Below are 25590 nucleotides of genomic sequence, written 5' to 3'. Positions count from 1 at the left end.
TGTACATTAAGTGTCAAGGAACTCAGCTACTTTAATTCATAAGAATTGGCTTAAAAAGAAAATCACACATGTCATTTCTTAAAACACTATGTCAAACCCAGGAAAATCAATAATTACATGGCAAAAGAAACACTGTTAAAAACAAAAATTGGTGATAAAATGTTAGGTTAAAATAGTAGATTTAAAAATTTTTGCAATTGGACTTAGGATCCAGAAAGTGTATGCATATTGGGAATTTTAGTAGCGGACCCCTATGTTCTGCTTCACAATTACTACTACATTCCAAAATGTGTTTCTGGGTTGCCACATGTCTCCCCTGCTAGTTTAAACCACTGCTTCATCGTTTAAAAGAAACAACATGGTAATTCACATAAATTAGTTTTAAAATAAGATTCTTCTCACTCAGAATAAAAATATGATCTCCATAAAATCACATAGAAATCTTATAGAAACGTGAATCAGAAAGAGAAGCCAGACAGAGCATTTGCCTTTGCTGCCTGCGACAGTGCCTGGCTGCCGTGTCGCCTACATTGAAGGGGAGGTGTGAGCCGTTCCCGCTCTGCTCTGCTCTGCTCTGCTCTGCTCTGCTCTGCTCTGCTCTGCTCTGCTCTGCTCTGCTCTGCAGTGTGGGGGTGGACACAAGTCCTTCTGCTTCCTGGGGGTTTTGCTTTCTCAGCTGTAGAATTGAGGGGGTGGGCTAGATGGCTTGTAAGAGATCTTTCAAATAAAGGGACCTAAGTCATCTTGAGATCCCACCTTGAGTAGATATTTAGAGTGGCAAAAGAATTGGATAAAAAATGGTGGGCAAAGTATTTCTTCCTTTTTGACACCATCACTCAAAACTGGCCTGCACTGCAGTTCAAGGAGATCTCTGATACTTTCATCTAATGGCTGATGCTGCTAAAGGGTCAGCAAATGAGGCATCGGGCAATGAAATTTTGGATAAAACTGTAGAAAGGCCGTGCCAAGCTTGTGTAGAAAAACAGTGCACCACCCTGTCAACCCAGCAGTCAGGACTTTCTGCCTCTGAATTTTAAGAACCATCCACCTGGTTTGGAGGTGCACATTCAAGTCATTCAACAGAGATCTGTAGAGTGCACACCTATTAATGTATTTCCCGAAGTCCTCCCAGGCAGGCACCTCCCGTGAAACTGGTTCTGACAGAAAGGATGGGAGAGAATTAAGTGCAGGGTAGGATGTTTTTTCTTCAGATTAGAAAAATAACCCAAAGAGATTGATGGCTTTCCCATTCTGTCCCCTAAAAAGAATACAAGTACCACTTCTGAAATCGAACACACTGACTTCATTTTCAAAATGCACCACTGTTTTCCTCCTACAGCAGCTGTGCATTATAAAGCTTAAGCCCGTGGCAGTCCCATGATGTCTTCAGTAAGCCCAGGGCTCCCGCAGCTTTCCTGGAGCTGCAGCCAGCGCAGTCCTGAGGAGTCACATAGTCAGGCTTTCTCCACAGCCACACGTTGCTTTTATGTTTGGGTTATTGAACACAAACCCACTGCATAATTTGTCTTCAGCATAGTCTGTTTCTGTTCCTGAAGTGTTAGCGATGCTTTCTTTCCCATGAACTCTGACTCCGTCTTGAACAACTTCTTTGTCATCTCCTCCTGCCTTCATATGTTCTCGAGTATAAGAAAGGCCACTCCAACCCCTGGCTCTGACACCACCTTTCACACCTGCATGTTCAGGCTTATCTCTGAGAAGCCCTTTTATCTTGTTTACTGCTGAAGGTGTCAGGGTGAGGGCGACCGGGTGGACTGCAGCTTCCTCTTGCTCACAGCCTGGACAGTGGCCAAGACTAAGGGAGCGACAGCCTCGAGGTCCAGGTGCCCAGGTGCTCGGGTGGGAGCTCGACCACCTCAGCCTCTCTCTGTGGACACAGCGGGCACATTGACACCAACATATTATTTTAATGACATAGATACAACATGCATTTGAAAATAAATTTATGTTGCTTTGAAGATGCTATATAATTGAAAACACTTGTTTTAATCTTTTTTCACCATCATTATTGGAGGGGGAAAAAATGAACATACTTGCCAGTCTTGAGGCCTTTAAAAATAGATTAGTTTAGTATTGTGGTTATAATTTTGTTTAATGTAAATAATTGTTGTCCATAGCAATGCCCCTCTTAAAAATTTGCTAAGCTTTTTCTTGGATTTACATAAGACAACCATTTGGATGTTAAGTTTGGTTTTTGGCTGTAGTTAATTTGTCAAGTCTAAACACATGACATTTCAGGTTTGACTAGTATTGCTATTACCAGTTCATTTTGAGAGGGAATTTCATCCTAATTAACATTTCTTTTAGACACAGTCTGAAGGTAACTCTTGGTTCCTTAGCAATTGAAGACAGCTTGGAGCGTGACCTTCTTTAGTTTGGATTTTAAAGCAAAACAGTTCCAGTCTCTCCTAGTTTAAGGAGAAATCTGATTCTATTGGAGTTGTTACTATAAGTTTGAATCCAAATGTTTCCAATTTCTGTTTAGGACACACCAGGAAAAAATACACAATATTCATCTGGGGACTTACAATCACACTTGATTACCCATAACTGCTGCCTGCTTCAGCAACTTTCCTCAGGTTCTTGAGAACAAAGTGCCCCATTCTGTATGAAATAAATGGACTGTGAAGTATGCACCAGAATCAAAAGTAATATTTTTAATGCATCGGGAGAATTCACTATTTAAAGGAATCCAATTGGAAGTTAATTTGTAGATATATAACATGTTCATGAAGCTAATAAAATAATCTTCCCCAAATTTCTTAATTTGCTGCTATTCCAACTTCAGATTTTTGTATGTGAGTTTTCTTAAAATAGGAGCATAATATTAGTTTTCTTGTTTTCTCATATTAAGTGTCATATGCAGGCTGAAACTGAAATCTCTCAGTCTGTTTTATTATTCAAACAATAGTGGACTTAAGTGGAAAAACCTGTTGTGTGTATGTAAGCAATGTAATTTATTTTAATCACACGCCCCAAGTTCTGAGTAGTAAGTCTAAATGATTGATTTAACCTGTTGGAGTATACATACGTGATTAGGACACTGAAGATTTTTTTAAAACAAAACATAATTAATGATATTTTTTATATTCTTATGATAAATAGGTGTCAATCAAAATCTATAGTTGATCAAATTTTAATTACTGAATTATAACTGAGTGTTAAGGTGAGCTTCAGCATTTGAAAATGGATTAGGAAAATTAATTGGAAAAAGTGATTTATTCTTTTCTGTGGGTTTTTAAAAACAAAATAAACATTCTACTTAAAAAGAAACTATAAAATTGCATGAGTCTTTCTTTAAAATGAAGACAACTGTGAGTATCAAATTTAAGGTATTTAAATAGGCATTCTGGGTTTTTTTTAACTTTCAAATTAAACTTTTTAGTTGTATTATTCCAAATGTATTTATGTTTTTAGTACCAATAATAATTAGATAATTAGACAAATCAAAAATTTGAAGACCCAGCTGTTGTCTGAAACTATATAATTATGTCATTCTTTTCAAACCCCAAATATACTTGAATTTTAAAAAATAATTCTGTTCACCCTGGCCGGTGTGACTCAGTGGTCAGAGGGTTGGCCCGCACACCAAAGGGTCATGGGTTTCATTCCCAGTCAAGGGCACTGATCTGGGTTGCAGGTTCTACCCCAGCCCATGGCTGGGCCTGTGGGAGGCAACCAGTTGGTGTTTCTCTCTCTCTCTCTCTCTCCCCCCTCCCCCCTCCCCTTTCCACTGTCTCTAAAAATCAGTGGAAAAAATACCCTCAGGTGAGGATTAACAACAACAAAAAAATTCTGTTCACATTAAGAATGTAACTTTCAGTTTTGATACCGAGTGACTTAGATGATTATGATATAATCAATATATTATAATACTTTAAAAATTATCAATGTGCATGAGTTTTAAATTCAACTCTTTTTTTTTTTTTTTTGCCAATCTTTTAGTATATTTGTGATTTTGCATATACTATTTGTAAATTATTTAAGGAGATAGATGATGTAAAATGCTGGACTAAGGAAATTTGAAGCTGAATTAAAGTACAAATACAGTAATTAACCCCCTAGAAAACACTAGTGATAAAAGAAATTGTGTTAGAACTTTTAGTCAAGATTGTTTTCCCTTATTTGACAAGCATACAGATAGCTTTACAGACACCTTTTTTCATGTCAGATACGGTATATAGCTTATCTTTGCATTCCTCTAGCGATCCGCAGCACAGCACCATCTGTGTATTAGGTTCTCATAAATGATTGTTGAGTGAAGAAAATAGATGCTGTAATATTTAACCAATATTTGAGTTTCCTTCTAATCAATTCATTGAGTAAAAATGGGACAAAAGAATTCTGAAATTGATACTTGATGAATGTTTTTATCGTTATAATAACCTGATTATCCACGTTTATTGGGATCATGGTTTCAGAAAATTCTAGTCTAAACCATTTATTTTAGTTAGTAATTTTATGCCTTCTAGCATAACTTCTACATCAGTATTAATTAGTAAAATTGACTAGTTTGAGATTTATGTTCTCTGCCATCATGTTGGTGAAATGGAGATGGATACCTTTTATACTGTTTTATCTGTCCTTAAATGTTCAGGTATTGGTGTTTTGAATTAAACAAACTGCACAAATAATATATAAATGTATACTTGTAAAAAATTCAAAATGATATATAAATATAGAGTAAAATGTTATATCTTCCCATGCTTAATAGGTAGCCTACTAAAAACTGTTTGAGGCATATCCTTTTGACCACTTTCTATAGCTGTATGATTTCACTCATGCGGAATATAAAACAGAAAACAAACAAGCAAACAAAACAAAGCAAAAACAAACTCATAGATAGGGACAACAGAATGGTGGTTTTCAGAGGGGAAGGGAGTGGGGGGTTGGGGAGGGTGAATTGGATAGGGGTCAATTATATGGTAATGGAAAGAAACTAGACTTTTGGTGGTAAGCACACATAGAGTTTACAGATATCGAGTTATAATGTTGTATACATGACATTTATATAATGTTATTAACCAGTGTTACCTCAATTAAAAAAAATAGTATACCAAAAAAGCATGTTTTGGTGTGGCAAATTCTGCTCCCCTATAGACTAGAAATCACACATCGTTTAAAGTTTAATATTACATATTTACTTGGAAGAACTTAATGCAATTTAACTAAGATTAGCAACATTTTGAATACCTATGTGTTTTTAAGGGAAAACAACAAAATATTTTATATGAAAATCACATCAAAGAGCTACAAATTCTTCCAAAAATGGTTTACTAGCGACATCTGCTGGTACAGTGTTGTAAAGCTAAAAGTACCTTATGGAAGTAATTTCATGGAAATTAAGCATGAGAAAAGAATCTTCTGGGGCAAAATTGTTTCTTTTACTATCATTTGCAACACTTCTCACTGAAAAAAATTATTTTATCTTTGTGGCATTTTGCCAAGAATATTATTATAATGACAATAGTATTAAACTTTATACTTTCTTGTACATAAGTTTCAATTCCAGCTCTAACCTCTATGATTAGCTGTGAATCAACTAAGTTTTTTTTTATATAATGCTACAAGTTCTTTTTCCTCATTTCCTCTTCTGGCTTTGTTTTTATGCCATTCATAGCAGAGAACTTTGAAAATGTAGAGAGATTCAATAACTATGGATTGAGTAATACTCCTTGTTTGTCATTTGCATAGACTAACATTAATAGAAAAGTCTATGTATGCGTGAATTAAATGCTTTATCCTTATGTACACTCAAAAATAAAAATGAGAGTGCTTTTGTTAGGAGGAGAAGTTTATTTTTTCTCCCATAGAAGAGATTTTCTGCACTAAAAATTATGGAGAACTAAAATATACTCGGTTCTTGGATATTTTCTCTATGGACACTTATTGCCTAGATGATTATGTCTAGTCCCATGGGTTTAAGTATTAACTTATATATGAATCAGACTTCGCTTTTTAACACAAACCTTTATAACCGGCTGATTGCTTCCTTAACGTTTCCCTTTATAGCTAATGTGCACCTCAAACTTAACATGTCCAAAACAAAACTTTGATTTTCTCCTGAAACCTATTTCTCCCATAGTCTTTCTCACTTCAGCAAATGGACATTTTATCTTTCCATTTGTGCAAACTAAAATTATTTCAATAATTTGTAAATTTTCTCTTTTGCTCATACCCCACATTGAAACCATCAAGAATTTCCCCCAATCCTGTTTTGGAAATACATTCAGAATCTTACCACTTCTCTCCACCTCTGCCACGGTGATCTAGTCAAGCCACAGGCATCTTTTTCCTGGGAATTCACCTCCTTGCTTCTAACAGTGCCCTCCTGTAGTCTTATTTCCCAGCCAGAAGCCAAAGTGATTATCTTAAAATTTAAAACACATCTTGTCACTCCTCTGCTGAGAACCTTCCAAAGTTTATAATGTGCCCAAAGGGCCCTATAAAAATTGTAGACGACGGTCTCCCTCCAAAGCTATTCCTATGACCTCACTTCCTACAGCTGTCTCCCTCCCCTCTTCTGCTCCAGCTGCAGTGACCTACTGTTCTACCTGCCATGCAGACTCCTCTTCAGGGGCTATGTACTTGCTCTTCCTTCAAACTGAAATGCTTTATCCTCATCAGTAAGGTTTCTGATCAAATTACCAAATTTCACCTTCTCAGAGAGGTCCCTCCTGATCACACTATATAGGAAGATAAGGCCTGGCTCCATCACTGTTTCTCCCCTGATTCTGCTTTTCTTTTCGCCATAGCCATGATCATCACATGACACATTTACTTTTTAAATTATATCTCTCCCCTACCTAGAGTGTCAGCCTTTTGAAAGCAGGGATTCTGTTGTTAACTGTTACATCCTTCGAACCTAAACCAGTGCTTACACATAGTAGGCACTTGGTCAATATTTGTTGAATAAATCAGTGAGCCTCAACACCTGAATGGAGAATGTGATTAATTTACATTATAATCACCAAATCCATGGGATAGTGAGGGACCTTCTAATGAGGTCTGCTTTGTATAAATCTTGATGTTTATATCATACTTTTTACATTTAACACGGAGAATAATAGTGTTGCATAGTTAGGGTAAGGCTCAAACAATACTCTTGGTGTCAAAGTACAGGGCAGTATTACTATTTTAAAGATTCTTTTTATGGGAATAATTGCTTTTTTGTTCTTTTGACATAGGCATCTGACCCTCAATTACATTAACAGACCTTACACACATGAATAGAAAGAAGAAAAGCCCCTTTTGAACCAGGGCTAAGACTTTATCAATATGAAGTGCTTCCCACAGGGTTCTGCTGAAAGAACCAAACTTGCATCATAATGAAATTGCAAATTCATTCGTATATGCCTTTTTATATTTGAAAGCTACTTTTTGATGTTTGGTCTGCAATTAGATTTATTGTTGAAGGTCACAATATGCAATCCTGACTAGACCAAGTTGTCAGAACCCTTTATCTATTCAGCGTTGCACAAAGATAAATGGCTGTCTTTTAACAATAGCACACTAAAGCCAAAATTTGTTCCCAGTTGTATATAATCTTTTAATCAATCTGCTGCTTTCTGTTTTCCAGTCAATAGACTACTAGCCTAGCCTCTCACCACCACACCTATCTAGAAATTACTTAATTATGGGTTTTAAATTACTGAGAAACACTTGCTTCAGATGGAAAAAGATAACTTTAAGATTTTTAATACTATAGTTTTCCCATGCACATTTTTAACTTAACATGAATTCTTTTGCCTTTACGCTCATTCTGTAGGTAATTATGTAGCGTATTAGCTAAATTCTGTGGTTACATTTCTCACTGTTAACACGACCACAAAGTAGATCATGTTGCTTAATTGAAATGAATTCTTAAATGTTTTAAAACTTCTCTGTGCACACGGATTAAATTCTTTTCTGGATTTTATATGTCCTTCAATAAAATATACATATCCAAATTTGTAAGAGAGATTTCTTATATTTTTGTGCATTTTCTTTGTGCCATTATGTTAAAGATATACAGAGAGATTTGCCCAATTAGACTTGAGGTTGTACTTTTTATCTAAGAATAGACAGGGTCGTATTAACATACATTACAACATCATTATATCACCAATCTTTATAGTTTCTGCAAGGGATTTTGATACTAGATACCCAAAGATTCTTGAGTAGCTTACTCATACCTATAAAGCGGACCATTAAGACCAGTATAATAATGTCCTAATTTTTAAATTTCGTTAAAACAGTTTTTGCAGATCTGACAGTCTTTTTTCTCTCTCAATTGTCAGTAGTCTGAATCTTCCCTAATTAAAAGGAATACACTTTTTCAGGAAGGTCTAAGAGAAAACTGACTTTTAAGTTAGATGAACATTTTTTCCCCCCCGAATTCTGACTACTGTTTATTTTGTTACATCTGGGAAGTTGCTGCATTTTGGGGACACTTCTGCACAGCTGTGGAATAGAGAAAGAACTATTCATAGAGTTGTGATATAATTAAATGAGGGCAACACATATAAAAGGTCCCAAACAATGCCCAGCAACAGGAAGCACTCAGTAAATATTATTTGGAATCCTTTCCCTGAGCTCTCCTCCCACCCCTATCCTGTTCCCCTTGCTATGTTATCTGATTGGCTTCCTCAGAAGTTAAAACTGTTGAACTAAACTTGATGCTTTTTTGTGCCTGCCAACTCTACATTGCTCTGCATTCATTGAATTAATAAGTAGGGAGAAGTCAGGACCTTGAATTGACCTATACATAATACCCAGCAGGTGTATGTGTCCTTTTACTTCAAAACAAATTGCCCCCCCATGGATTGGGTAGAATGAAGAGTGCTCCACTCCCAGCCTTCCTTTCAAGTCCACATGGAGGCCTTAGAAGATTTATTTAAATCCCTCTTCAACCTGCAACTCTGAGAGTTGAGCCTCAAGTTATATCAATATGACGTAGGAAAACATTATCATTTTAATGATTTTGTGTAAGATGGCTTGCTTCACTGTTGTTTGTTTGACCATTCGTGCTGCTCTGATTGTTGTCCTAAAAGAGTTTCACCTTTAAACAATAATCATTTTTCAGAAAAATTTTAATAGCTATTTAATATACTACTTTATATCTCAAAACATGTTATTTAATCATTGTAAATTTTTATTGTTTTAGGTCCAAAGATGGTTTGAAAGGATTTACATTCTCAGCACTTAGGTGAGTAGCATATTTTATTTACTTTATGTCAAGAGAATTTACGAGTTAACTTCTTTTATAAAGTAATATCATTATATATAATTATAATATTTATTGACTAAGTTTTTGAGTTGAAAGTAATTTTAGAAGTCACAAAAGTGACTTTGTGAATATTTCATTAAAAGAATATTTATTGGATTTTTTCCTTCCTAAATAATCAATTAGCATCTACTTTGGGACCTATTATGTTCCTTATACCATAGGGTATTAGAAAATAAGTACCAGAACTCTCTCCTCAGGTGGCTTAAACAGACAAAGCTACACATGAACAATTTTTGGAATATTAAGTACTTAATGGTGTGGTCCCAGATTATGGGCTTCTTTAGGGCAGGATTCATGCTTTGTCAGATACCTCATAGCCCATCTCTTACCAGTCATTGGCACATGGTAGATACTGTGGAAATGTCGGTTAATATTAGCATTGTATTTTATAGTTCACAAACACTTTCCTATAGATTAGGAAACTAAATTTTCACAAACATTTTGTGAGGTGGGTTTTTATGCCCATGTGACATGATGAAAATCTGAGGCTTAGAATGTTTGACTAATTTAATTTAACATTACGCAATGACTATATATACTGACTCCAAACCCAGTGCTCTTCCAATTTATGTCATAAATGTTGCCTATTTTCTTCTCCAAAGTACGTATAGGAAATGTTTAGTGAAGATTACTAGCGTGGTATTTACTGCTATTGGAGGGAAACAGTGGGGTGGGCCTCAGTACTAGGAGAAGCCTTTATATGATTGTCTCATAAGGTTATTTTGAGGGTCAAATGAGTTAATGTATGAAGTGTATTTAGAATTCTGTGCATGGCACATAGTGTCAAAACATTGGCTGCTGTTATTTAAATTTTTAAAAAATTTATCAATTACAGTTGACATATATTAGTTTCAGATGTACAACGTAATGATTTAGATACTTATATAACTTACGATGTGATCACCTAACTAAGTCTAATACTCATCTGACGCCATACATAGTTATTACAACATTATTGACTATATTCCTATGGTGTACTCTACCTCCTGGTGACTATTTGTATAACTGGCAATATGCACATGTTGATCCCTTCACCTTTCTCACCCATCCCCCAATTCCCCTCCCATCTGGCAATTGTCAGTTTGTTCTCATTATCTACGAATTTGTTTGTTATGTTTACTCGTTTTTTAGATTTTACATGTAAGTGAAATCATATGGTACTTGTCTTTCTCTGTCTCACTTATTTCACTTAGCATAATACCCTCCAGGTCCATCCATGTTGTCGCACATGGCAAGATTTCTTTTTTTTAAATGGCTGAGTAATACGTATATATATTTTTGGCTGAGTAATATTTATTGTATATAGGGTGTCCCAAAAATGTATACACACACTTTGAACAATTATAAAGGCAGTGTTTATTAAAATACATTTCATTTTCAAAATTGAGCTATCAGCTGTTAAATTGTGTATACATTTTTGGGGACATCCTGTGTGTGTGTATACACACACACACACACACACACTACATCTTTGTCCATTTGTCTGTCAATGTGCACTTAGGTTGCTTCAATATCTTGGCTATTGTAAATAATGCTGCAGTGAACATAGGGGTGCATATAATTTTTTAAATTAGTGTTTTGGATTTCTTCAGGTAAATCCCGGGAAGTGGATTTACTGAGTCATATGGTAGTTCTACTTTTAATTTTTTGAGGACCCTCTGTACTGTTTTGCGTGGTGGCTGCACCAATTTGCAATCCCACCAACAGTGCATGAGGGTTCCCTTTTCTCCACATCCTCACCAGCACTTGTTTGTTGGTTTGTTGATGGTCGCCATTCTGACAAGTGTGAAGTGATATCTCATTGTGATTTTAATTTGCATTTCTCTGATGATTAGTGACATTGACCATCTTTTTATATATCTTTTGGACAATTATATCTCCTATTTGGAGAAATGTCTATTCAGGTCTTCTGCCCATTTTTAAATCAGGTTTTTTTTTTGGTGTCAAGTTGTATGAGTTCCTTATATATTTTGGATATTAGCCACGTGTTGGGTGTATTATTGGCAAATATCTTCTCCCATTCAATAGATTGTCTTTTGTTTTTGTTTTTTTAATATAAATATATTGATTTCAGAGAGAAGAAGGGAGAGGAAGAGAGAGAGAGAGAAACATCAATGATGAGTCATTGGTTGGCTGCCTGTTGCATACCCCACACTGGGGATCGAGCATGTGCCTGACTGGGAATCGAATCACGATCTCCTGGATCATAGGTCGATGCTCAACCACTGGGCCATGCCGGCCAGGCTGTCTTTTCGTTTTGTTGATGGTTTCCTTCCCTGTACAAAAACTCTTTAGTTTGATGTAGTGCCATTTGTTTCTTTTTTGCCTTTTGGTTTCCTTGCCTGAGGAGATATATACAAAAAAATATTACTAAGAGTGATGTCAGAGAGCCTACTGCCTATGTGTTTTTCTAGGAGTTTTATGGTTTTGGGTCTTTAATTTAATTATTTAATCCATTTTGAGTTTATTCTTGTATGTGGTGTAAGAAAGTGATCCAGTTTCTTTTTTCTTTCTTTTTTTGCATGTTTCTGTCCAGCTTTCCGAACATCCGTTATTGAAGATACTGTCTTTACCTCCATTGTATATTCTTGCCTCCTTTATCATAGATTAATTGACCGTATAGACTTTGGTTTATTTTTGAGTCCTCTATTCTGTTTCATTCATCTGTGTGTCTGTGTTTATGCCAGTCATGCTCTTTTGATTACTATAACCTTGTAGTATAGTTTGATATCAGGTAGCGTACCTCCAAGTTTGTTCTTTCTCAAGATTACTTTGGCTATTAGCCATTTACATTTAAAGTGATTATTGATAGGTATTATTTTATGATTGTTTTTGTATTTCTTTGTTCCTTTCTTATTCTTTTGCTTTCTTCTCTTGTATGTTGTTGACTTTCTTTACTGTCATATTTGGATTCTGTTCTCTTTATTTCGTGTAGAGTTTTCATTTGTGGTTACCATGTGCTTCATATATACCAAACTATATTGATAGCTGGCTACTTTAAGTTGATAACACTTAAGTTTGAACACATTCTAAAATCACTACAGTCTTTACTTACTCCCTCCACATTTATATTTTTGTCATTGTTTTTACTTATTGTTGTAATTATACAACATCTTTCTACTTTTGCCTTTTAACCTTTGTACTAGGTTTATAGTTAGTTGATCCACTGCTTTTACTGTTTAGCCTTGTGAGAATTTTTTTCTTATATTTTCTTACTCATAGTTTTGATCTTTTCTGCTTAAAGAAGTACCCTTAACATTTTTCTGTACTACTGGTTTAGTGGTGATGAACTCCATTAGCTTTTTCTTGTCTGGGAAGCTCTTTATCTCTCCTTCGATTCTAAATGATAGTCTTGCTAAGTGTAGTAATCTTGGTTTGTTGGTCATTGCTTTTTATTACTTTGACTATTTCCTGCCAATGTCGTCTGGCCTGCAGAGATTCTGTTGAGAAATCAGTTCACAGTCCTGTGGGAGCTGTCTTATACATAACTACTTACTTTTCTCTTGCTACTTTTAAGAGCCTCTCTTTGTTGTTAACTTTTGGTATTTTAATTATGATGTGTCTTGGTATGGGCCTCTTTGGGTTCATCATATTTGTGACTCTCTGTGCTTTCTGGATTTGTATGTCCATTTCCACTGCCACGTCAGGGAAGTTTTCAGTCATTATTTCTTCAAAAAGGGTTTCCATCCCTTGCTCTCTCTTTTCATCTTCTGGGTCCCCTATGATGTGAATGTTGGTATGCTTAATGTTGTCACAAGGGTCCCTTAAAGTATCCTTATTTTTTTTCTTTGTGCTGTTCTTATGGAATGTTTTTTGCTACCTTATCTTCTAGATTGCTCATTTGATCATCTCCTTCATCTAATATGCTTCTGGTTCCCTCTAATGTATTCTTGATTTTATTGTATTCTGCATTTCTGACTGATTCTTTTTTATGTTTCCTATCTATTTGTTGATATTCTCGCTGAGCTCATCTATTTTCTCCCTAAGTTCCTTGAGCATTATAACCAGTGTTTTACATCTGGTAGATTGCTTGTCTCCATTTTGTTTTGTTCTTTTTCTGGAGCTTTTCTCCTGTTCTGTTCTTTAATTTGGGACATGTTTCTTTGTCCCCACATTTTGGATGACTCCCTGTATTTGTTTCTATGTATTAGGTAGAGCTGCTATGTCTCCCAGTCTTGGCAGAGTGGCCTTATGTAGTAGGCCTTCTGTGAGGCTCAATGGTGCAGTATCCTTGTTCACCTCAGCCAGGCGGTTCAGGTGTGTCTCTTGTGTATACTGTGTGTGTTCTTCTGCTGTAGTTGAGCCTTGATTTCTACCGGGATGTCAGTGGGCTTCTGGTGCCAGCCAAGTCTGCCCTTTGGGTATGTTGTTTATGGACCTGGTTGGGTGCTGCTCTGGTGTAATTTTGAAGCTGGCCACCAGGTTTGTTGATTCTGGAGGCTCTTGGAAGAGGTTCTAGTATAGTCCAAGGTATATTGAGACCAGTTACCCCTTATGGTGGGCTCGGGGTTGCCTAGCAAGAGGTGCAGGACACACCAAACCCAGCCACTTCTTGTTTGGGTTTTGTGAACCTTTGAGAGATCTTACGAGAGTCTGCAATGGAGCTGAAGTAGGCTGTTTATGTGGAAAAGCCTCTGGAAGCAGCTTGGGTCAGGTACAAGATTTGGGTAGGGTGCAGTCTCAGGGAATCACCAGGGCAGGGCAAATGTTGTTCACCAAGTTAATGGAGAGTTCAGGTTTGGATCCTGCCTGTACCTGCTGGTTGGGTGGGGTACACACTCAACAAAGAAATGGCACCTGCCAGCATTTGGTCTCTGGAGAGAGCCACCCAGACCCCTGTCCATCCAGTCCTTTCCATGAAGCCAGTCAATTCAGTTCTTCCCTGTATGTCCCTGGTATTCTTTGAGCTGCTGCCCCTGCACCGGAGCCAAGAGTGCACAAGTCCACGATGAGGGAGTCTGTGCATGCCCCTCAGGAGACTCCAGCATCCCTTAGTCTCACTCAGATGCAATCCCTACTGGTTTTCACAGCCAAATATTACAGGGATAATTCTCCTTAGCAGTGTTGCTCTGGGCTGGGGCCAGGACTCCTCATTCCTCGGGATGTACTCCGCTGCTGAGCTATTCCTCCTGAATCTTAATCACCACACCATGAGAGTAGGACCTACTGTTCCATATCTCTACCCCTCCAACCTGCCTGTCATGGCTTCGTCTTTACATCTTTATAGTGCTTCTGTTCAGCTCGTCTTCAAGTGGTTCTCAGTGATGGTTGTTCTATGAAATAGTTGTAATTTTGATGTACTCATGGGAGGAGGTGAGCACAGTGTTTGCCTGCTACACCATATTGCCTGAAAGTGCGTTGTCATTCTTGTAGGTGATAAGTCTTAAACTTTACTTGAAGAATAGTTTTAGATAACTGTAAGGGAGGAAGTAGAGCAGATGGGTGAAAGTGAATAATGTTAACAAAAGCATGAAAAATGAAAACAAGAAAGGTGAGGAGAAAATGGGAAAATCACCTTAATTGGTATGGAAAGTTTATATTAGAAAATATAAACATATATTTTATGATAGGCAGATTACCGAAGACCGAGAAAAGAATGTAAGACAGACTTGGATTTGATAAGATGAGCAGTAGGGAGTCACTGAATGTTTTTGAGCAGGGTAATTAACAGTGTTTCAGAAAGATCAGTCTGGCCACAGTATTTGGGACATTAAAAAAGAGAAAATCAGAAGGAACAAAGATAAAATGATAGGGACTGGGATTTGGGTGAAAACGGATAGTTAACGAGAAAGAGGAAAAATTGAGACTTGTAGTGGAAAATAATGAAGACCTAATGACTGATATTTTTCATTTTTTCTTTTCTTCCACCCCTCAATACCAGCCCAGTATTGAAAACCTAAGTGCTTGGGAAAAGGTGCTATTAATAGAAAATCAGAATACATGCAAAGAAACTGGTTTGGGAGGGAACAAATTGAGTCCATTGTGTGGTTAAGAATATATTTGGTTGTGGAAACTATGGTAACAATAACTAAGTCATAATATACAGCAGTAAGTTCTTCATATTATATTTTTCATTAAAAGATCATGAAACTTTTTAGAAAATAACTTTTTGTTGTTGCATTGGCTATAAATGATTCTATGTTAAACTGAAATTTGGTAACAGCCAAAAAAGTTGGTTTTCCTAAAGGGAAAACTTTGCCTTTGTTTCTTCCTACCTCTCTCCTTAGACTCCCAGCATCCTTGCTAATACTCAAAATGCATCAGATATTTTTGTGTCTCTTCTTCAAATCCTCATATAACAACAGGCAGATTTGGTCTATTTAATTGTTCTCTGTATTGTAGAAAATTATTCTGGGAAAAAATGATTACTAATTCTAGATAGAGTCAGGGATGGAATCCTGGGGGAAGAGCCCTGTGGAAGTCTGAAGGCACACCAAGCCTTCTTCACCGTAGTTAAAACATCAAAGTGTCATAGTTTGGCCATTAAGAACCCAGGCTTTAGAGTCACACAGTTCTAGGTTGAAATAAATACTGATATTATTGGCTGTAGATATGATACTTTTTCATGCTAAGTCTCATGGAAATTATGGTACCTACTTCATAGTGTTGCTATGAGGATTTAGTGATTTAATATTTGTAACAGGCTCAGTACTGTGCCTGTCATGTAGTAAATGCTCAGAAAGTTCTAGTTATTACTTTATTTAGTCAATCAGTGTGCATTAACTAAATATTTGCTATATGTCAGACAGTATGTTTTGCACCAGGATATAATAGCAAGGAAGATAAACATAATCTAAAAGACCTCACCGTTTGGGGGGATGTAACCTACTATAAAGATGCTTCAGAACTGGGGTTCATTGGGCTATGAGAACACAAAGGAAGGATTGTTAACTCCAGTTTGGGTCAGGGGGAGCATCTCCAAGGAAGTGACTTCTAATCTAAGATGGTCAGTCCTGGACAAAATATCAGCAGTCTTATGAAATGTGCGAGAGGTATTACTGTATCTACTCTAGCATAATTTTGTCTTGTTTATAAAGAACAGTAGTACAGATCTTAAACTCTCCATGCACACCCATGATTAAGAACCAGATTCGTTTGGACTCACAGTTACTAAGGATGCACAGTTGCTTTGTGGTGACAGACAATCTCATTGCACACACCGTACAATTGGATAAGCTAGATTTTTTGCCAAGTTTGTCTGACGGGATGGATTGCACTTGTTGATAGGAACAACTTTTTATTTCTGTCTTTTACAAGTGTTTACATTTTCTTACCTTATCTGTCAAAGGTCCCATGCTCCAGAATTATAGTGGAGTATTATTGATCCCCTATTTTATCTATATTTTATGATATTTTCTGAAAATTCATCAGGTAGAGTTCCCTTAAGAAAGCTTAGTTGTTGTTTATAAGAGCAATGACTTACACATGAAGGTGTACACAGCAAAAATGAAAACTTCAGTAAAGGATACTGACTGAGTGATATCTAATGGTGGTAACTTTTTTTTTTGCATTGGGACTTTGGAAAAATATTGTCCAGTTTTAATGAAACAGGAATGGTGTCTTCACTTGTTTTTTCCGAAAGGGAATAAGTAGATTGGAATAACGTCGAATTTAAGATTTTCTCATGAAATGATGTGAGGATACATGGAATCGTAACCATTTTCTGATTCTCATTCTTTAGTTTCCTCTATTTTTTCGTGTGCCTATAGATGACCTTATGTGGCACTGCAGCTGTTTATAGTGACATTCGATATAAATTTCCAGTAAAAAAATGAGAAACACAGTCAATTGTAACTAATAGGTTTTAGAGAAAAAAATGAATTTTTGTCTCTAACTAGTAGATGTAAGTTAATAGTTCATAATACTTTTAAAAGTGGTGACTTAATTTAAAAGGGTGCTTTGTAAAAGTGCTGTGCTATATTTTACTTGGTTAATACAATTTTAAAAACCTGCACTGTCAAACAAATGACTGTTAACATTTTTGAGTATTTAGATTTCAAAGGACTATTTTTTAAATGGTGATTAGATTTTATATAAATTGTAGAAAATATTTCAAATGATAAGGTACTTTCCAAAGTTTTTTTTTTATATGTATAACAAAATCAGTTTATTTTTCTCATTGACTTTTTTTTTTAACTGTGAAAAATGCTGCACATTGTGCTTTTCTCTTTAGGTTCATTGTGGGGAAGGAAGAAATTCCCACACATTCTTACTCACCAGAGACAGCGTATGCAAAAGTGGAACAAAAGGCAGAGAAACAGGAGGAGAAATCAGGAGGCATGAATATAATTGCTCTAGTCAGGAAGCTTGTGGATTCAATGTGAGTTCTGTATCTTCATACTTTGTCACACTTTGTCGTGTTTTATATGATATTTGTACAATGCCAAGATATTTTTGTGTTTGTTTTTCAGATGATAATATATATATTCTTTACCAGAAATTGTGCAGAATTTTATAAAAGGCATATGATGGCAAGTGAATATTATTTATTATTTCTGGCAGGACTGTTGACCATCTTATGCCTTTACAATAGGTATACATGAAATTGAAACACTTTTCTATTGCAAACTAGGCAAAGTTGCAGGAGGTTAGAATGGGGAACTTCAGGAACGATTCATACGTGCTGATCGAATATGCCAGGTGTGGAAGGAAGACAGATGAGTTCTGAGGGAGAATCAAGAGGATGCAGGAATAATGAGTAGACCTTAAGTAAAGGATATTTTGCAAGAGTGGAAATTTTTAGGGCTTTGGAAGTAAAATCTTTATTTGTATACTATACAAAGAATTCTATATTTCATACAAGTCAGCCTTTATTTGTATTTCAAGTATAGTTATTTAAGAAAATTAATTTAATGGCTTAAAGTTAGGTCAGCTGATTAGAATAATCTTGGTAGTGAGGCTTTAGAGCATATGGCCTGAGCAGGCAGTATAGAAGGTTAGGGGGTCAGCTGTGGGAATCCGAGGCCCTTTAGGGAATCAGAAGACCTGGGTTTGACTCTCATTTTGCCCCTGCTGGCTTTGTGACTTGGATTTAACCACTCATATCCCAAAGTCCTCATTGGTTAACCAGGGTTAATAATCTCTATTAAGGAGTGTTGTGTGTGTTAAATGAAATAACATAGGACTTGCTTCACATACATGAGCACAGAGTATAGGTGCTCAAAATTTTTACTGAATTTAAAGACGTTCTCTTCATTTTGGCTTACACCACATACAGAAGCTAAGAGGAAAGACGGGAATAGTAGATGGCAGGAATAATTGTGGTAGTGATCTTATTGAGCAGGTTCAGAATAGTTATGGGTTACCTTACCTTAGTGGAGAGAAGGGGGAGGGGTTCCCTTTTAATGGGTGTCATGTCAGCAAGCGCCACAGGGGAATGCAGAGAACGTATTCTGTGGGTAAATGATGCCGTGGTATCAAAACTGATCAGGCCACGGCAGAACTTGTCAAGTAGCCTCAGGGAGTCCGCTGGGGTGAAAGCAGATGCAGGATAGTACGGGAGCAAAGCAGGTGATACAGGAGATGGGCAGTCCTGGACTTAGGGAGCCATTTTAATGAGCACGTAAGGACAGTAAATGACAGTATAGTTGGTATCAGTTTAACTTCACTAACAAAGAGAGTTTAATAATTTCTGTGTAGTTCTGGTAGCAATGACTGAGAAATAAATGTCTTTGGACAGGGCACTTAGGTGTTTGAAGAGAGATGGTTTACATAAGTCAGTTCTCCGATTCACGGCTTTTCGGGCCGCCAGCTTTAATCACCCAGCAACTTCACATGACCAGATATGTTATATCATCCTAATGATATAAGGGCTGTGGTCGATATGAACTATTGCTGTCACCTTTGAGTAGAAAAGTCTGCCTGTGTATTCCAGCTGCAGTGCAGAATTGGATTTCGGGAAAGGTCTTGCAAATGGAATTAGAGAGATGTGGAGCTGGAACATCAGTCTACAAGTAATTGTTATAAGCAGGAAAGAGTTAATGTGTTCCAACCATGAAGCTAATTAATTAACCACAGTCTGAAAGAGTTATAAAGACTCCTCTTCAAAGAGAAAGGGGACAGCTAAACCCATGTTAGATGTTTTACTTACTTTTTTATGCCCAGAGTAAATAAATGGTGCTGGAGTCTGCACACCAAATAATTATAACAAGTGTGTCTTGAACAGTAGTCCTCCCAGCAGAAATGTTTATTAAACACTTGAGGACTAAGTGCTTTACAGTTAAATCACAACCTACTTTTGAATTCTCCCATGATCTATATCTATATTTATTTTAAAAACTGAATTTTGAATTCCAATACTGTATCATGTTTCTTTTCCAGATGTTTTCTCTCGAATATAATTAAGTATAAATTTCTGTAACCTGAACAGACTCTCATTAGGATTTTTGCTCAAGTATGGACTCCATGGATGATTTATGGCCATTTTTCTCTACAGCAAGTGATTTAAAGCTTCCAAAAGACTTGGCAGAGTGCAGAGATACACACACACACACACACACACACACACACACACACACACACACACACACACACATATGTACATACACACACACACACACACACACATATATATATACACATATTTTTAATATTTAGTCACAGATATTTACCACTGTGGTTTTTCTGTTCCACATTAAAGTGTTTTGACTACAGTCACATATTTTATACAATGTGTCAAATGGTGAGCAGCAAAGAAAAAAATCTGTTATCTTTGCTTTGGTATGTCCTAAGAAACCAAAAGATGCACGGGTTTAGAAGCAAGCAGGTAATGTTCTCCGCTTTTCTTATTGGAGAGGTTTAATCAGACCTACACACACACTTTAATTATAATTAAGTTTTTGCTTTAATTTCAGATGTAAGCATGGACCAAGGCATAGATGTTGCAAACACTATGAAGATAATTGCATCTCTTATTGCATTAAAGTAAGTGTATAAAAGTATCTACTTTATTACCCACGGGCCATATGTATAGAAATAACTTATTTATTAAAACATAATTACAGCCCGGCTGGGCATGGCTTAGCAGTTGATCATCGACCTAGGACCCAGGAGATCACAGTTCAATTCCCGGTCAGGGCACAGGGCACATGCCCAGGTTGCTGGCTCGATCCCCAGTCGGGGGCGTGCAGGAGGCAGCCAATCAGTGACTCTCTCATCACTGATGTTTCTCTCTCTCTCTCTCCCTCTCCCTTCCTCTGTCTCTGAAATCAATAAAGATATATTTTTAAAAAGAACCCCCCCCCAAAAAAAACGATTACAAAGTAAATGGAAAAGTTGATGATAATTGCTGTCATTCTTTGCATTTGACTTGAAGAATGAGACACTTGTGAGATACAGGTGACAATTTAGCTTGATATTCACTTATCAGATCTTTAGTTAAATAATTTAAAAATGTGCTTATTTAAAAATTAGTGTAAAATTTACAAAGTAGAAGAGAGGGTGACGCAACAACAAAAAAGACAGTCATTGAGTTTTGTACTTTGCGATGTATCCTCATTAGAATACATCCTAGAACAGGGCCCCTGGACTGTGCTGTGTGCTAGTGGATCAGCAGTCACACACACACTGCACAGTCTGGTACAGTGGCGCTTGGTTTTAGGCTTGTAAAGCTGTTAAATTTTTTAGGGAGTAACCGGAGCATGTCCACAGTTGCTCTACATTAAGAGAGCTAGCTGTGCCCACTGGCATAAATTCCTTACTCCCTGATGTGTTGGTGTCCTAGTGAGTCTCTCCCTACCCCCCCCCCCATGCCTGCCGTCTCCCACCCCCGTCACCACCAGCTCTGGGAAGGAAGTTATCTGTATTGCAATTAGTCTGGCACAGATGGTACCACCTGCTACTGCAAGTTCTTCAGTTTTGGATGGTACTCTAGCAATTCTGGTGCTTTAAAAGCTTGTGTTCTTTCTCATAGCATCTAGTGCCCACTCAGTTGATGCTAAGAGCAGAGTTGTACAATACCCCCAAGGACAGTCTCCTGACGGTCACTCTAGATGGCAGGGACTGGATCCATCAGTGCTCCCGAATGGGTGTGCCTGTGGCCTAGTGCTGATGGTGGCGTTCGCCCAAGACAACAGTTTACCCTTGGAGTCCCCAAAGATGACCAGGGCTAAAAGCAGTAGAGTATTTTTTCAGCTGTGCAATAGTTTCTGATACACTCCTTCCAAGTCTGATTTCCTGCCCCACTTTTAAAATGGCAAAAAAGGAGGAAAGCATAGTTGCTGGCAGCCTCAGAGCCTGCCGGTTCCCAGAGTTATTGAATATCCCTCCAACTGGACATCGTTCTGTTTCAAGGGGAGGCTGCAGGAGGGGAACCAAGAGGAGTACTGATTAAATCAGAAGTACTTGAGGAAGTTTGGGAAGAGGCGAGGTGATATTTAAAAAATTACATGAGACAGTTATTGCGAAGTACTAAGTAATGAAAAAAATGTAGTCTTCCTTTCAAATGTGTAACACTGCTATAAACTTGGTAATTTATGTATACGTTGGAGTATTTGGTCCATGAATGTAAAATGTAGAGACCTGTGGGTGAGGCAGGTACACCACGAATGCAGTGAAATGCTCTGACAAGCACCTCATTATTCCAAGGACTCAGCTGCGCCACGGGTTAAATCATGTCCTGAGTGAATAATCGTATGAATTGCATTCCTCTCGGCTCACTGTATTCCATTCACACTAACTTTCCGTTGCTTTTTCATACCTGCCAGCCTCATTTTTGGCTTTGTGCTTTCTGCCCAAGCTACCTGAGATGATCTCACGTTAGGCCCTTCTCTTCTGTGTCTGTGTAAATGCCACATCCCCAGTAGCCTCGGCTTCCCACTCAGTCTAAGTTGCCCTGTTAAATTCTCTCCTAGAGCCCTGCTTTTAGAACACTTACTGTAGCCTGTCACATTTTTGTTTATGTGTTTGCTTATTTATTTTCTCTTCCTCTAATGAGCGTGAAGGCCTCCGCGCAGGCAAGAGCTTTGCACCCTCTTTGCCGCTTCCCCCAGCATCTAGTGCAGTGCTCAGCGCGCGAGAGACATCCGGGAATATTTCCTGAGTACAGGGAAGGGTGCGTGGATGGAGGGCCGAATGACCTCCGGAGACCCGCATGGAAAGACTGAGCACGAGTGTGGTCCTTGAATCTTTAGATTACTGTTATAAGATTATCAGTGGAAAGACAGAGGTGTGAACATTGCATGCTTTAAACTAATCCTAGGCAGCTTCAGTTAAGCAAACGCATAGTAATTTATACTAACTGATTGGACAATTTAATTTCCATTTTTAAACCAGGTATTAAATAGTTTCAGGTAAACTAATGAATGTCTCTTCATAGTGATTCATTTTTTTCTAAAATAGAAGGCTTCTGTCTGGAAGATACAAACCTGACCTCTGGAACTTAGCAGGCAAACACGGCTAAGAGTGTAGACATTTTCCCATTTCACTGGGGGTGAGAGGTGAATGGGAGACCAGTATTCCAATATATTGGTTGAATCATGTATAAAATAACTATTCTTTTTGATGACTTTTGTGCTAATTGGCATTTTTCAGTCTCTCAAGTATTAAGTATCTAAACGTCATTTTCCTAAACACTGAAATGGAATTGCCCAACACTAACCACCCTCTCTGTTCCCACCTGCACTATATATAAATAGTTGCAGGTAACATGGAGAAATGGGGATTTGTAGCAGATTTGCTTTCTTTGTTTTTGTTGCGTGTACCTCAGAGCTACCACTTCCTAGAGAAATAAAAACCTAGATATAATTATTTCTCTTCCTGGGCAAGTCTTTTAACCTGATCATTTAAAAAGTTGATACCAAAGGTCTTAAACAAATAATAAAATTATCTTTCTGTCAGAAGAATCTCTACTCATACTGTTGAGTAAGAGGAGTTGCCAAAAGGATTTGGCTTTGTTAAGTATTATTTTTTTGAATTTCAGTGCTTTTGTTTCTAAAATTCAGATGTGGTTTAGGAATTACAAATCCTGGTTATTGTCAACAAAATGTCAATTTTTGTGTATAGACAAGCTTAGCCAGTGCTTGTGAAACTTTTTAAGTGTTTGTAAATCAAGGAAAATATATTTACTGCAGGTTTTACCCCTATTTTTAAGCTAACTGTTTTAAAATTGATGTTTTAAGATTTAATTTTGAAAATGACTGTGATATATCCTTGTGTTAATTTTTTTGAATCCTGTTTTGATTCTGAGACAGTAAAATTTATATCTGACTTCAAAATTTGGTTGTAAATCAGAATTTCCTCCCAATTTTCTCTAGGGTTTCATCAGAATGTTTAGTGTGGGATACCTGATCCAGTGCTGCCTCCGAATTCCCTCTGCCTTTAGGCACCTGTTTACACAGCCATCCCGGCTACTTTCTCTCTTCTACAATAAAGAAAATTTTCAGCTTGGAGCTTTTCTGGGCTCTTTTGTTAGTATATACAAGGTAAGGCTTCCCAAGGAGGAAAGAAGAATGGGAAATAACTAACATGGCTATTGTTAGAATGTGCACCTGTGGCCTTAACTCATCTATCACTTTTTAAAATGCTTCTTTCTGTAGCATTGTTGTACGTATATAATATATTGGGAATTAAAGCAGGGGAAATTTCTTCTTTTAATATGCTTGAAAGTACAGACATACTTGCGTTTATATATAATATTAAAGATTTTCAACTTACATTCTTTTTTTCAATAACAGACACTGAGAAAATACAAACTTTCTCCTATTTCTAACAGCAAAAGCGATATTAATACACATGGTCTATTGTTTTTCTTAATTATACTTACTGCCTGGTTTTAATTTAAACATATTTCAGACTCTCCTAGCTGATGACAACACTTGGTAGAATCAGTATGATTTTCTGTTGTAACTTATATATAAGCAATGACTTACTTTCCCTCTTCTGCTCACTATTCCTACTGCACTCCCTCAGATAGGCAGAGGGAACATCTTACTCCCCTTTCTGCATGTTCCTGTAAATATGTCCATATGTATGTAAGCACACGCCTAAACACACATGTAGGGATCGTTCACGACACAGGAACTTTAAATATTGGCCTTTGGTTTAATGGGAATTACTAATATGTAAATAATATTACTAAGACATTACTAAACAGCTAAAATTTAAATATAGATTCTAAGTAAACATGATAGCTAAGGGTGATCTCTACGCATAAACACATAGACACACGTTAAACTCAAAATTATTGCTGGAAAAAATTAATTTTGGCATTATTTTGGGTAAGATGGTTAGGGACCATTTTATGTACAAGTTTACTTATAAAAGGTAGACATTCACATTCCGTTTCATTTCTAACTTTATAGTGCTTGTATTTATTCTTCATATAAATCTTAAGTGTTGACAGGTAGACCATGTCCGACACGTTTTGCTCATGTTGGTTATTCTCTGCCATCTCGCATATCTCAGAGCATGTTTTTGTTTTTTGTTTTGTTTAGTTTATTTCTGTTACTATTTATTTGCTTAGGTAATACAAGCTAGTGATATTAAACTAAGGAAAATAGAACTAGTCAGAAAATCTCTTACAGAAAATATTCCTACAGTATATTCCAAAACTGTATATAATTTAAAAGAAGTTATCAGTGCCTTTAACCAAGGGAAGGACAAACAAATCATGTTTCTTCTGTGTCTTGGTGAACTGACCCTTTTTTCATTTTGTAATGTTCTTCTTTATCCCTGGTAATAATCCCTGTTCTGAAGTCTCCTGTGTCTGATAATAATATAACTACTCCAACTTTCTTTTGATTATATTCGATAGTATATTGTTCCCATCCTTTTACTTGAATTTTTCTGTCCAGTTTAAAGGTTGGTTTCTTTTAGACCACAAATAGTTGGTTCTTTCTCTTTTCTCCAATTTGATAATCTCTCTCTCTTCAATTAGTATGTTTAGACTGTTTATACTTAATGCATTTATTTCTTATGGGTGGGTTTAAATTTACCTTTTTGCTATTTGTTTTGAATTTGTTCCATTTTTTATTTTGTTCCTTTTTCTCTTTTTTCTCTTGCTATCTCCTGGATTTTTAAAAATATATTTCAGTTTTTTAAATTAATTTTTTTGTATTTATTCTGTCTTCACTGTAGGCTTATTATTTATACTTCTTTTTAAAATTTAGTGATTGCCTTAACATTTATGATGAACGTTTTCATATAATATTGTACTACTTCATTATAGTGTAAGAATATTTCAACACTATAATTCTAATTTCTCCTTTCCATTTTTTTGTGTTATACATTTATCTTTTCATACGTTATAAACCCCACAATACATTGTTACTATTTTCGTTTTGATCAGGAGTCAGAAAACTTTTTCT

At 36.6% G+C, this 25590-nt stretch overlaps 1 protein-coding gene and 1 pseudogene across 8 annotated transcripts in view; one reads left to right on the top strand and one right to left on the bottom strand.

Annotated features, from left to right (window-relative positions):
• Window positions 1–25590, top strand: part of TMEM135 (transmembrane protein 135) — a 414783-nt gene that overhangs the window by 159989 nt on the left and 229204 nt on the right. For all 7 annotated transcript variants that reach the window (XM_081152635.1, XM_081152630.1, XM_081152632.1 and 4 more), the window contains 4 exons: window positions 9164–9205; window positions 17460–17606; window positions 20140–20209; window positions 23539–23706. In XM_081152635.1, coding sequence (XP_081008761.1) covers window positions 9164–9205; window positions 17460–17606; window positions 20140–20209; window positions 23539–23706 — 427 coding nt within the window. The remainder of the gene's footprint in view (window positions 1–9163; window positions 9206–17459; window positions 17607–20139; window positions 20210–23538; window positions 23707–25590) is intronic.
• LOC308564881 (iron-sulfur cluster assembly 1 homolog, mitochondrial pseudogene) lies at window positions 1447–8208 on the bottom strand (annotated as a pseudogene). The gene is made up of 2 exons: window positions 8193–8208; window positions 1447–1813 (listed from the first exon to the last, which is right to left on the bottom strand). The product of its transcript is annotated as an iron-sulfur cluster assembly 1 homolog, mitochondrial pseudogene (transcript).

The sequence above is a fragment of the Miniopterus schreibersii genome (genome assembly GCF_964146895.1).
Source record: "Miniopterus schreibersii genome assembly, chromosome: 12".
Classification (NCBI taxonomy): domain Eukaryota; kingdom Metazoa; phylum Chordata; class Mammalia; order Chiroptera; family Miniopteridae; genus Miniopterus; species Miniopterus schreibersii.
This window is presented reverse-complemented; position numbering and strand designations above follow the sequence as displayed.